The sequence below is a fragment of the Sturnira hondurensis genome, unplaced genomic scaffold (genome assembly GCF_014824575.4).
Source record: "Sturnira hondurensis isolate 20B ecotype Veracruz unplaced genomic scaffold, ASM1482457v3 Scaffold0021632, whole genome shotgun sequence".
Taxonomy (NCBI): domain Eukaryota; kingdom Metazoa; phylum Chordata; class Mammalia; order Chiroptera; family Phyllostomidae; genus Sturnira; species Sturnira hondurensis.
This window is the reverse complement of record NW_028094263.1, coordinates 1,009,682-1,022,981: the sequence shown is the minus strand read 5'-3', so window position 1 is coordinate 1,022,981 and position 13,300 is coordinate 1,009,682. Positions and strand designations below refer to the sequence as shown.

General features: G+C 59.7%; 1 protein-coding gene across 2 annotated transcripts; it reads right to left on the bottom strand.

Moving 5' to 3' along the window:
* Positions 1–3,391: 3,391 nt before the first annotated feature.
* On the bottom strand, positions 3,392–12,503 carry HAP1 (huntingtin associated protein 1). Of its 2 annotated transcripts, XM_037033486.1 has the most exons (13): positions 12,070–12,503; positions 10,938–11,017; positions 10,422–10,538; positions 10,160–10,320; positions 9,865–9,970; positions 9,727–9,787; positions 8,337–8,467; positions 7,929–8,003; positions 7,487–7,615; positions 7,248–7,339; positions 5,763–6,209; positions 5,260–5,463; positions 3,392–4,599 (listed from the first exon to the last, which is right to left on the bottom strand). In XM_037033486.1, exons 1-13 carry the CDS (start codon positions 12,494–12,496, stop codon positions 4,233–4,235), a joined length of 2,397 nt encoding a protein of 798 aa, XP_036889381.1. In that variant the 5' UTR covers positions 12,497–12,503; the 3' UTR covers positions 3,392–4,232. The 2 variants fall into 2 exon arrangements, with proteins under 2 accessions (XP_036889381.1, XP_036889382.1); XM_037033487.1 differs by lacking the exon at positions 3,392–4,599 and having other exon boundaries at positions 5,381–5,463; positions 5,757–6,209.
* Between the last annotated feature and the right edge of the window lie 797 nt (positions 12,504–13,300).

Here is a 13,300-nt window from a genome sequence, read left to right as displayed (position 1 = left end):
GTGCGGACTCCTATTCCAGAACAAGCGCCATCGTCGGAAGACAATTCCGCACTATTTAAAAAGCCGCTGTGGCCGCTGTGGCTTGCTCCTGAGCCCCGGTAGGGAACGAGCACTTGACCTTTGGACACTAGGTCACCGTACGACTAGAGTGGCCCATCACCAGCAGGGTATTTTGTAGACCCTCCACATCGCAAGGTTGGGTGGGACAAGCAGAGGTTTGGTTTAGGATGTCAATGCTCGGTCTGAGACTGAGCCTGAGGAGGGCCGGAGGGCACGAACCACTTACTCAAACAGTCTTCCAGGTCCCCGGGTACCTACGTCCCCCGCACCTCCCCTCGGCTCAGCCCCATGGCCTCCTTGGCGGCTCCCTGGGGCCAGCTCATGGACGAGGAAGAAGCCAGGCCGGCTCACAAATGGGTAGGCTTGATATGCTGGTGAAACCAGGAGATGGACTGCTGCTGCATTGCGGCCCGCGAAGGGGTGCCAAAGACATTGGCGAGGGGCAGTTCTTCCAGTGGGTAGGGTTTCCAGTAAGAGACCTGCTCGTCGTCAACTCGGCGTGAGGGAGAAGCAGCCTGGTGGCAGGGTACCTCCGATTTCCAGGCAGTGGCCGATGGCTCCCCTGATTGGTCAGGGGACTTGTAGGAAGGAGATTATGGAATATGGGAGACAAAGATTTCTGGAGAGGACGAGAGTAGATGGATCCGTGATGGAGAGGGCACAGAGTGTGTCCATCTGAGAGCAGCCACCTGACGATCCCAGCAGACAGGATGGCTCATGCCATGGAAGTCAGCCGGACACAGCCTTCAGCCACTCCACCCTGGCACTGTGGACCCGTGAACACAGGGACAGTGGTGGTGGGGACAGGTTGCCCATAGGCAGACAGCCAGTTGAACTGCAACCTCTGTTGCATATCTGACCCCTCAGTGGCAGAGACCAACTCTGAGCCCTTGACTTGGGATCATGCCTCCAGGGGCCCCAACGAGCTGCCTGTGGTGAATTGATCACCTCAGACAGGTACCTTCCACCCTCTAGGGGGCGTTGGGCCGTCCTTGTGGGGACCGACCCATGTTCTACGCATGACTTGGCCTTCCTGCCAGTGCCTCCACCAGCCTACAGAGACGCAGAGCATCTGAGGACTTACAGTGTGTGACTTGCTGTCACTTGACCTCATAAAACATGACCTCAGGAATCTGCTTTATCGTGGAAACACTACGGCAATGAGCACATGGCCTTGGGAGATCCACTTGTCCCACCATGTACCGAGTCACCCATAAACCACAGGTCTGATAGAAAACTGGAATTAAAAGGCGAAGCTAAGGCCCTGGTCTGTGTGGCTCAGTCGGTTGGAGCATCAACCCGTAAACCAAAGGTCACATGTTGGATTCCCAGTCAGGGCACGCACTTAGGTTGCAGGTTCAGTTCCCGGTTGGGGCATGTGTAGGAGGCAACCCATCGATGTTTCTCTCTCACATGGATGTTTCTCTCCCGCCCTTCCCCTCTCTCTAAAATCAGGAGCGTGTCCTCTGGAGAGGATTTTTTAAAAAGTGCATTAGGGGGTTAGGGTGCAGAATGGACTCTGAACCAGGGGTTATTATACAGTGCTGTACCGTGACATCCAGAACACATGGGCCCAGGCCCCAAGGCCCAGTGTGGAAGTGGCCCCTGTCACCCTCCCTGCCAAGAGTCACCTCAGGTTTGTGTTCCCTGTCTTCTCAGTTCCAGACACTTCTGGACCAGAAACCCTGGCTCCTAGGTGAGGATGCTTCTACCAGGGAATACTCTAGACTCCCCTAAACCCTAAAGGTAGAACTGCTGCCCAGCCATTTTTGGCTCTTTGTGCTGTCAGACGGCAAACAGAAAAGTCAGTTACTATCAGAGGCTGTGGACTCTGATTAGCACGGGGAGCTGTCACTGCCTCACAGTGGGAGAAGGAAGGAGTGTTCAGGGTCTGGGGTGTGGGGTGCCTCTTGGGCCTCCATGCCTGGTGATGGCCATAAGCAGCAAGTTGCAGCAACAATGGCCTGAAATGGGCATGGTGACCAAGCGTTCAGACCTCTCGGGAGTGAAGGTCTAGGTTACTGCACCAGGAATGCAACGTGGACCAGCGGCCAAGGGTGCGGGGAATATAGGAGGAGTCCTCTGTCAGAGAACAGAGATGAGAAAAGCACTTGAAGGCATCAGGGCCAATGGCCGCAGTGGGGATCGCAGCTTATACACCATTTGCCCTCCAGGTGTAAAGTTTTGTTTTCAGATTCCCTGACCAGCCATCGTCTTAAAGAAGCAATGCCAGGCCAGAGGGAACTCCACGACGGAGCTTCAGTGCTTCCTTGGTGCAGGAGGTGGATTCCAGCAGGCTCCCGGGCCCCGCCCACGCCCTCGGCCCTCACCGTTCTGTACACGCTGCCCACGTTCTGCTACCAGCCCAGTTTCTCTCTGCCAGGGGACTTTGCCTCAGCCCATGTGTGGGGGGCCAGGGCGGCAGTGAGTTAATGCCCCCAGGAACGGCCCTCAGCCAATGCAGAATGAGAGTCGGTGGTCCCAGCTCCCCCACCACTTGGGTGGGATAACTGAGATGGGCTCTGTGTTGGTGCGACCCCAACTTTAACATGCATGTGCATTGTGGGGGGACCATGGTAATGTGCAGTCTCACTCTATGGGTCTGGGGTGGGACCTGAGATTCTGTAGTTCTCTTTTTCTTTTCTTTCCTTTAAGAGAGAGAGAAAGGAAGGGAGAAAGAGAGCAGGGAGAGAAACATTGATGTGAGAGAGAAATATCAATTGCTTGCCTCTAGTACGCACCCAATCAGGGATAGAGCCCACAACCTAGGCATTGCCCTGACCGGTAATTGAACCGGCACCCCTTTGCTCTACGGGACTACACTCACCCAACTGAGCCAGCCCCACCAGTCAGGGCATGATTCTGCATTGCTGATAAACTCCCAGATGTCAGTGATGCTGGCCAGTGGTGGGTTGTAAAACACTACACTTCCTCCCAGAATTCCCCAGGAGTGGCCTCAGTTGCCTAAATCTCCCTTTCATTAGGTTCCTTCTGTTCTCAAGTCCCCAGCTCCTTCCAAGAGTGCTTCCTGGGGTCGCCTTCGGAACACACTTGTTTTCAAACCCTGATCCAGGTCTGCTTCTGCCTCCGGGGGCCCCTGTCTGAGACAGGGAGACTCACCCCTGCTTCACCCTTCACACTGAGCACTAGGTCAGAGGCCCTGGATCAGGAGGTCTGATGTCTCAGGTTCCAGATTTTATTTATTTATTTTTAGAGAGAGGAGAAGGGAGGGAAAGAGAGAGGATGAGAGACATCCATGTGAGAAACATCGATCACTTGCTGGTTGCCTTTTGCATGCACCCCGACTGGGAACCAAACCCAGACATATGCCCTGACTGGGAACCGAACCGGTGACACTTCACTTTTCAGGACAATGCTCAACCAAATAAGCGACATCGGTCAGGGTCGAAGTCTCAGGTTCAAGTCCTAGCTCCATGACCAGCTGTTAGACCCTTAGGAGGGTCACTTAACCTGTCTGGGCCAGTTCCCTCATCTGACAACCACCACCCCGCAGGGGCTGTTGATATGGTTACATAATCCGTGTAATCAAAGCTTTCGGCATATTTGATATTGGAGCCCAGCCTCTCTCCACAACTTTGCCCCACCAAGGTACATTCGTGCACACACACATGTGCACATGCATGCACACACATGCACGCTCCCAAAAGATGTCTGGAGACTGGACCCAGTGATGCACAGGTAGCTGCTTTATTTCCTGCACCGGCACATACACAGGCTGACAAGCAACAGGAGAGCGAGAAGCACTGCGGGGAGCAGGGCAGGTACAGGTGGGGGTCCTGTGCCCCCGCCTCCAGCTGTTGACGAGTAAAGGGTGGGAAATGGGAGAACATCTAGACGGGCACTGAGGGGTGAACGGTGGGAGGGAGTGACTGGGCCTTGGGCAGGAGCCTGGGTGCTCACAGGCCGAGGCGGGGGCGGGACAGCGGGGGAAGGCACAACACTGGGCAGAGGGACTCCTCACCCACAGGTAGAGACACACCAGTGACAAAGAGGAACTAGGGGCTCAGAAAAAAGGGCCAAGAACGGAGATCCCTAAAAGTCGACAAGGACTCAGGAGCCACCTTTAGCTTGGGAGCCGAGGAATGAAGAGCATGCTGTTAGCAGGGTGCTCAGAGTAACTTCCTGGGCCAGGCCTAACCCCGGCCCCCAGCTCAGACCTCAGTCTGGTAGCTCGTGGGCCTCCCCTTGGGCTGCTCCTGCCCGGGGGCCACCTTGACATCGGGGGCCACCTTGCGTTTGGAGGCCGCCTTGCGATCCGGGACCAGCAACCACAGCCTTCGCACTGGCTGCAGAAGGAGGCCCGGGGGTCCTTCAGCATGTCTCGGAGGAGCGTCATGGCTTGGGCCCTCGACCTCTGGCTCGGGTTCATCAGGACATGGGGTGGGCTGGTGACAGATGGGGGTCCCATTTTGGAGGGTGGGAAGGACGGGGGAGGCGGGTGGGACTTGGTTAGGCAGCAGAAGAAGGGGCTTCAGGCTGTCCGTGGGGCCTCTGCAGGCTGCTGGGAAACAGCAAACCCTGGAAGAGAAGGGGTGGATGTGAATGGAGGGGCCTGGGGACTACGGGCCTGGCCTGGGCAGTGGGCAGAGGATGGGGCCTGGGCAGCCCTAGCAGAAGACAGGCACCACTGACAGTTACACAGGTTTCCCACTGGCATACAGGTCACCATTCAGTTTACAACCTGCACAGCCTCACCTGGTGACCCTAGTGAGACCACCCCATGGTGACCAAAGAGCCATCTGAGTGGGGACAGTCCAGATATAATAGTGAGGCGGCCATCAGGTTATAAACATCACGGCTGATCCCGCAAACAGGGTCAGAGGAGATGGACAGGCCAAGGTGGTCATTATGAATTAATGATGCAGAGACCAGGCTCAGATCCACCCTGGCTGTGTGACCTTGAACAAGTTACTTTCGTTCTCTGAACCTCAGTTTCTTCACCAAATAAATGGAGATGATAATACCCACCCACAGGGGTGTGGAGATAAGATTAAAGAAGATGATGTGTGTCAGTAAATCATCTCTGATGTCTCATGAGCCCCTGGAGAAGGCAGGGCTAGCACACGGCCCGCACTCAGCAGGCTCAGGTCCCCAACCTTCGGCGCTCCTAGCTGGGGGGAGGAGACCCTGACCCACGCCACCACCCTGTCGGAGGCCTTAGCCCACCTTCAGACTCACCCAGGGGACTTGTCCGACTGCCCTTGTTGATGGAGGCCTTTGCCGCAGAAGGCCCCGCTTCCTTCCGGGCCATGGGAGGGCGGCTGGCCCTGTCCTGCTTCAGCCTTCGAGAGTCCTTGGTCTGCACCTAGGGCTGCTACTCCATGGTCTTGTCCCCCATGTTTGTTTTGGCCTCCTGCTGCCTCTGCTGCAGGGTTAGGGAGCCTTGGGGGTGGGGGAGGTAGAATGAGGGTGGTGGGAAAGGGGGTTGGCAGAGACAGGAAGCTGAGGTGCAGGGGAAGCTACAGTCCTGGCCCTGACCCCCAGCCCAGCCCCCAGGAGAAAAGGGGGTGGAGATCTGGAATCCTATGCAAATTCCATGTAAATGAGCATTGGGGCCCATCCCAGCTGAGGGGAACTCCAGGTGCCTAGGCAAGTGATACACAAAGTCCATGCAAATCAGCACACTGGGTGGGGCCAGGCTGGGGTAAGTGAGCACTTGGTGGGGGCTCACCTACCCTCACCTTTCATCGGCTTGACGATCTGCAGCTTGTCCGTCTGGCTGGAGGGAGGCCCCATGGGAGCACTCACCTTTCTGGGGTGTCTTCTGCCTGTAATGGGTGTCCTGCCAGTTGGCCAGTTGCTGGAGGACATGCTTAATGTCCAGGTGTGAGAGGCCCAGGCTGCTGGCCTCCAGGTCTGAGGTCACCACGTTCCTCGGGGCCGCCTCATCCAGTTCCAGCCCTACCTCCTCCCAGGCCTCAGCCTCCTCCAACACCAGCTCCGCGTGGTCCGTCACCCTGTCCTCGGGCGGCACTACCTCTTCTATGGCCCCCAGATCCTCCTCAGGCACCAGCAGCTCCACAAGCGTGAACTCCTCTGCTGGCATGGACCCCTCCTCGGCCTCGAACCCCTGATCCTGCTCCTGCTCCTGCTCCTGCTCCTGATCCTCACTGCAGTACAGCTCACACCTGGGCAGGGAGACAGGAAAGGCTTACCAAGGCCCCGCCTGCCAGCCTCAGCTTCGCCATGGGGGTCGGGGGCTGAGAGTAATCCCACACTCTGCTCCGTCTATACACAGACCCAGAACCACACCACAGTTCTGTCCCAGCCAGGAGGGAGGGGAGCTGGGCGCCACTTCAAGGTTTCAAACACACAGCCCAGCTCGAAGCAGGAAGGAGGAAGAGGGTCTCTACCACCACTCAGGCCTGGCCCTCCGTGAGCCCCCAACCCTGCTGCTCAGCACAGACTAACAGGGATGATATTGCCGCTGCCCCCTCTTTCATTATTGAACCTCTACACCCCACCCACAGCCAGTTGTCATAGTAAGGCTCAGAGAGGTCACGTGACTTGCCCAAGGGCACACAGCCAAGAAAGGGATCAAAACTAGGACTCGGGCCCAGGTGTTCCCAGCTCCGAGGCCAGTGTCCACATGCCTCCCCGCCCCTGGTCAGGGAAAGGGAAGGCTCCGGTCTCCGCTAGGGGCTGCCTGAAATCAACGGCCACCGATGGGGCAAGATCTGAAGTAAAAGGAAGCAGCTTCTTCCCAGAACAACTTTCCACTCAGCGGAAATCTGGGCCTTGTCCAGGGCTAAGGGGTCACAGAGCCAGCTTCAGGCCGCTGTCTGGCTGCTGAAAGGTGAGGGGAGGTGACAGGGGTGCCCCTGGTGGGCTTACCCCAGGTTTAAAGTCTCCTTTGAGTTTATTTCATAATTCCTTCAACAGAGAGAAGGACCATCACAGTCCAAGGCAATGGAAGCTAAAACTGCCAGGTCCCTGGGGCCCCAGCAGGCAGAAACCCCAGGGAGAACTGAGCAGCCCAGACCCAGACCCTGTGGGGAGAGAAAAGGGCAGGGGGGTGGGAGGGGCTGGGCAGTGAACAAGGCGGGAGAGGGAGGCAGGACGGGCACTGCCTCGAAGGAAGGTGGAAACAAGAGGGCAAAGCCCTCCGGCTGCAGGAAAGGCAAGAGTGGGTGTGGGTCAGCAGGGCCTGGGGCCCGGCCGCGCACCCTTCCATGATGTACAGGGGGTCCAAGACGATTCTCCTCACAGACCGTCTGCGCTCCTTCGCCGGGGACTCCTGGCAATCTGGAAGCTCCTCCTATAGGGTAGGGGGGACATTACCAGAGGGTCCCCACTGAGCCCCACCCACACTTCCAGAGACAGAAAGGGACTGAGGATAGAAATCTTCCAGCAGGACTGAGACGCAGGGGACAGGAGTGGGAAGGCCTGGGCAGGGAGTGCTCACCGGAGGGGCACTGTGTGCGGAGTGGGCGGCAGAGCCCGTGGACGCGGGACCTCGCTGGTGGAGGGGGTTCTCCTGGTCCTCGATCAGCACGCCCCCACACTCCATGTACTTCTCCCGAAGATCCTGCAGCTGGAACCCGCCGCAGGGGCCGCTGGGACTCAGGCACCCCCAGCCCACCACCTCACCAGGGGGCCAGGAAGCTGGGCCAAGAGGCGGGAGGCCCAGACTCCATACCCACAGGACATGCAGGGAGACCCCAGGAGGTACCCGGACTCCACTCCACTCAGACCCCGACTGAACCTCCACCTGTTGGGCCCAGTGCCAGACACTAAGGGTGAAGAAAGAGACAGACCCACCCCTGGTGCCAGGAGCATGTCCTCTCAGGAGCATCGGGTTCGAGGCTCTCAAGGACCAGGGCAGGAACCCAGAGCGGGGGCCTCACCTCGTCTTGGAGCTGCATCTGGATCTCTTTCTCCGAAGCCAGCTGCTGCTGCAACTTCTCGGTCTCAGCCCCGTACTGGAAGAACCGAAGACCGGTGAGCCCCACCCAGAGCATCCGGCCGCCATGCACCCCCTGCCTCAGGCAAGTCTCCCCAGGCACATCAGTGAGTCTTTGGCAGCCCTTTCAATAGGAAGTCACATGAAATCAGGCCAAACGGGGAAGAGGGGGGGGGTGTGGCCTGGCTCCTGGACCTCTCTGGCCCCGTCCTTGGGATGAAGGGGCAAGATCAGGGACTCTCTGAGGTCTCCTCCAACTCTGCCTCGGGCCTGGGGCCTGGCTGAGCTGACAGCTCCGGGAGGAAGGGGCGCCATGACACAAGGAGGGAGCCTCACACACACCCCGACGCACCGACTGGCAGCGCTGCTGCAAGCTGGTGACCTGGGTCCGCAGCTGGGTGACCTCCTCCTGCTGCTGGTCGTAGTTCTCCATCCTGAGCACAAGCACCTCCGACAGCTCGGCCATCTGCTGGCTGGCCTCCGCTGCGGAGGAGTGGGGACAGGGGGTCAGTTCTGGTCCTCCCAGAGGCCTCTGTCCACCCCCACCCTCAGCTCCTTGGGTCCGCCGGGGTAGCATTCCTAACTCAGGTCTCCTTTCCAATAAACCGTTACTGACCCACGTGGAGCAGGGCACTGGGTGAGCGGTCAACCAGACCTGGTCCGGGCCTCACTGAACTCAAGTCTAGCAGGGTGGGGACTGATGGGAATAGAAGCCACAATGGTGCGCACTGCTGACTGTGATGGAGCAACGCAGCCTGGCCTTGTTTTGCAAAGCCTCGAAGTGAAGACCTCCCGGGGGGCACAGAGGGCTCAGCCAGGCAGAAGGGAAGAAACGGCCCAGGCCGGGTGTTGGGAGGCCCAGAGGACATCCCCGGATGCTGGGACGAAGTAGCCCGGGCAGGGGGCAGGGCGCAGATCTCAGGCTGGCAGGGAGGTTGGGGCTCTATCCTTCAGCCAATGGGAAGTTATTGGGGAGGTTTAGGAAGAAGACATAGGCAAACTGGCTGTCCAAAAGGTCATTCAGGCTGTGCGCAGAAAGGCCTGGAAAGGCAGGAGTGGAGGCAGGGAGGCCAGTTAAGAGGTGGCCTGGGCCAGCTGCAGCCCGGGTGGGGAGGAAGAGAGAGAGACTTGAGCCTTTCCTAGAAGGAAGGAGCCACAGAGTGGGAGGATTTGCTCCTCCTTTAGGGGTCTGGGGACCAGCGGAGCCATTCAGGGAGCTAGGGAACGCAGGGAAAGAAGGATGAGGTTTGAGGTGAGGGGAAGAGCGGTTGGTGCCTCAAGTCTGAATCCCACCAGCCAGGCTGAGCTCTTCGGGCACGAACACCATGCCTGGCCCACCCTCATAACACGCAGGGCCAGGCACAGCTGCCGTCTGAGGAGGACCCTGAAGTGCCCTAGCCCCGGTGCCCCAGAGTGCCTGGTCTCTGGGAGTTCACAGCTCCCCCACTGCTTTGCTTCTAGCCCCCTTCTCCCCTTGTCCCAGATAACAAAAGGACACTGGCTTCGAGGAGACCCACAGCCTCTGTACAGCTCTTTGCAGTTGGCACAAAGCATTTCCTCAGCTATAACCCCTGGAGAGGTCAGGAGGGCTGAGATTATCAATGCCCATTCTAAAGATGAAGGTTCAGAAAGGTCATGAACTCATCCAAGCTCACACAGCTAGGAAGTGCCAGGCCTGGGACTTGAACTCAGGTCTCGGGTCCTGAGTTCTGCCCTCTGCTCCAAGAAACCACTTCACGTACCAAACTGCTCCACACACTCCAGAATAAGCATCTCCTCCTCAAGGACATCAAGTTGAGAAACCTGGAAGGAGGGAGAGAGGAAGGAGCAGGCCAGTCAACACCCCCTGCCCGCAGGCTAGCCCTCTTCCCGAGTCTCACCTCCTCTCTCAGCTGCCCATTCTCCTCCTCCAGCAGCCTCAGCTGCTCCTGCAGGGCTTCCAGGTGCGGGCAGCGGTGCGGCAGCTCGGGCTTGGTCAGCAGCGTCCTAGGGAAGGGAGTGATGGGGGTCAGGGTGCTGCCAGGGGTCAGGCTGGGGTGGGCAGCTCCCAGCCCGCCTGGGCTAAGTGTGGCACCTCAGTCAGCCCCGGCACCCCTGCTGACAGGCACACGGGCCGTCCACATCTGTCTGCAAACAAGAAACCTGGGTCGTCCGGTGCAAGGGCAGGGCACTCACAGCCGGGGGGCTTCATAGGGATGGTCATGCTGCTCCTGCTCCTCCTCCTCCTCTTCCTCCTCTTCTTCCCTCTCCTCGTCCTCCTCCTCATCGTCGTCGGAGTCTGAGTAGAGCTGAAGGAGGTCATCCCGCAAGCTCACCTGGTGTCTAAGGTGTAAAATCTGGCAGGGGGAGAGTGGCCCTGGGTCAGGGCGGGGCACAGGAGCCGTATGTAGGCAGGCCCGAGAGGGCACGCCCCTCCCTCCCTCCCCTGCCCAGTTACCTCCTCCCTGGCCGAGCCCAGCATGGCTTCCAGCTTGCTGTTCTCCTCCATCAGGACACCGTTCTGTTTCACCAGGGACTGGTCTATGCGAGCTGCTGTATCCAGGTCCCACTCTCTCTGCAGAGGGACCCCCATCCATGGGAAATAAATTCCCGGTTTCTGGGGTCTCCCAGACAGGTGGGAGAAGCTAGGGAGCACGCAGCGGTCAGAGGGAAGCTAGGTAACTAGGGCAGACCCTCCCCATCCCCTGGGCAAGAGTCTGCCATTCACTCGAGGTGGGGCCTGACTCAGTTTCCCCTTACGGAAAAAGAGCAGGTCAGACCAGCTGGCTCTAAAAGTTCTTCCAGCCTGGACATCTTACCTCCACCTGCTTTCCATAAGTGGGACGCCCAGAGTGGCCCCTAGAGAGGTGGCCAGGCAGGAAACAGACAAGACCCCCCCCCCTACAGGACAGAATGCAGACAGGGACCTGGCTAAGGTTGGGGGGGCTCAGTGTGGGGCAGGGAGGCAGCACACCTCCTCTGGCACAGCTGTCATCACTTTGACATCCTCTTGGGTGGTCTTCTTGACTGACAGGGGTTGGTCAGGACACAGTGCTGCAAGAGAAAGTGGAGCAGCCAGGTCAGCGAAAGGGGGGTGTCTGTCTGCTACCCTGCATCCTCTCTTTCCTGCCCTGTGCCCATTCTCCCGCGACAGCAAGGGTTAGCAACAAGAGGGGAGCTCCTTCCTGCTCCCATCGTCCTCTCCATACCCCCCAGAACTCAGTATTCTCTTCCCTGCTCCCAGAGCCAACAGGACTCCTTCCTTCCTTCCTTCTTCCTCCCTGCCCCCTCCCCCGGAGGGGTTCGGAGATCACAATCCTCCAGACTCAGGTTGAAATGGGCTCTCAGGATGCCTGGGTCCCTGGCACTGGGAGGATCCGCAGACTGACTCATCGCCCCTTCGCCAGAGGGAAGCTGTGCCCAGCTCCTCGGGGCCTCGCGGGTCATAAAAACAGGCGCAGTCACCACCCCTGCACCTGTTGCGCTCCGAGAGGAGAGGGAAAGCGATTTCTCTGACACTGGAGTCGGAGCACCTGAGCTTCTAGACCCAATCCACACATCTCCCGAGACCCAGAGAAGGATGGGAGGGAAAAGAAGGGGCAGAGTCTGCCTGAGGGCCTGCCCACCCCCAGGCTGGGGGGAGTTGGAGAGAGCTGCACCTTAACCCGCCCCGCAGCCAAGAGGTTGGCAAAACCTCCCCCTCTGCCCACCCACCTTCCGGTGGCTGGCGCTGCGGGCCAGCGCAGGCTCAGAGCGCGCGGACAGCGCCCTCCCGCAGCCCCCGCCCCTCTCCTGGCACTGCGGTAGACCCGGGAGGTGGGCACGAGAGTGCGCAGATCTGGCGCAGCAACAGGCGCGCAGTGGGGGCGGGGAGCGCGCGGGCCCCGGGACCTGGCCCACTGACGGAAATCAGGGACTGAGGGAAGGGGAGGAGGTGGGAAAGAGGTGACCGGATGGGCACTGCAGACAGTGACAACGCGTGGGCGGGTGGAGGAGCGGGACCGAGTGCCAGAGGGGCCCGTGCGCCTGGACCCGACGGCGCCCTCCCCTCCCCTGAGCTGCCCTAGTTTCCCCAGCTTCGGGGTCCCGGGACCAGGTTGGTTTACCTTCCTCCTGCTCCGGAATAAAGGTGGAGCGCTCGGGGAGCGATACCCCCGGCCGCCGGCCGGTGTAAGTGGCCTGCGTCTCCCAGACGTCCGATGCCTTTTCCGTCCCCAGCTCAGGGGTCTGGGGAGCAGGAGACCCTTGGACTATGGAGCGGGTCCTCGGCGCGTCCGAGTTGCCGGGCACAGACTGGGCATCCCCGTGGACTGGCGCGAGTAAAGCTCCCGCCTCTGATCCAGCCTCGGAAGCCGGGCAAGCTCCGGCTGGGGGTCCCGAGACGGAAGGAGATCCGGACCCTCCTCCCGGTCCAGCAGCGGGTGCCCGCTCAGCGGAGGGCTCTGGAGCGGGACTGGCTGCGGGCGGCGGTGCGGGGGTGATCGCTGGGGAGTCCCCGGGCCCATCCCCGGCGCAGCCCTCGCCCGGATCCATCGGGCGCATCTCGGGACAGCAGTCAGCCGTCACAGCTCGGCCTTTATAACCTGCGCCTGGCTCGGCGCCCGCCGGGCCAATCCACGAGCCGGAGGGGGCGGCCGAGGAGCAACTAGTGGCGCTGAAGCCCGGAGCTCGCGCGTGGGCGAGCTCGTGGTGGCATAAAGAAGCGAAAAAACAATTAAAGAAGAGCAAGAAGACTCGAGCGAAGGTTCCAGGTGTTTCTGCGCGGCTTGGCTCCGAGTGCACGGCTTCTCCTCCCCTCTCCACCTCCAGAGAATGGTTCTGCCCCAAACCGCAGCTTCTGGGGGACTCGGAAGTCCTTAATTGGGAGCACCCCCTTCCTCTTCTCTTTCCTGGAGTTAGCCTGTGAGTTTGGGCCACATCGTGTCTTTCTTTCCCCGAGGGCTGAGAGATCAACCCAGACCCCAGGACGGTCTCCACGCGCTGCCCAGTCTGGCGCGTCACACACTCTCGAATCCTCGCATCCGCACTGCCGTACTCCAGCCCTTGACATCCCTCTCTCTTATTCCTTCATTCGCCTTATTGCCTTTCCTCCAGATTTACCTCCAGCGCGCACTAACTTTGCCCATCTCTCTCCACCCCGGCAAACACCTGTTCTTCCCGGAGACCCCGCTCGGACGTGTCCAGGTAAAGGCAGCTCCGACGCCGTCTCCCGCCGCCCGAGAGCATCCCTCATCCGAAGGCCAGCAGTGGTCGGAGAGCGTGTGCACCCCTTCCGCGCAGGGTGCGTGTCCCCCCTGCGCCCAGCACGGGACGGACAGCTACGGGGTCGCCGTAAAT

Bases quoted from the DNA above. Each gene is read 5' to 3' on its own strand.
- HAP1 (XM_037033486.1), bottom strand. From the start codon at position 12,496: ATGGATCCGGGCGAGGGCTGCGCCGGGGATGGGCCCGGGGACTCCCCA. The intron at 9,971-10,159 runs GTGAGTGCCCTG...TCCCTTCCCTAG, and splicing joins CCCTATGAAGCCCCCCGGCT to GACGCTGCTGACCAAGCCCG. The intron at 9,788-9,864 runs GTGAGACTCGGG...CCCTCCTTCCAG, and splicing joins ATGGGCAGCTGAGAGAGGAG to GTTTCTCAACTTGATGTCCT.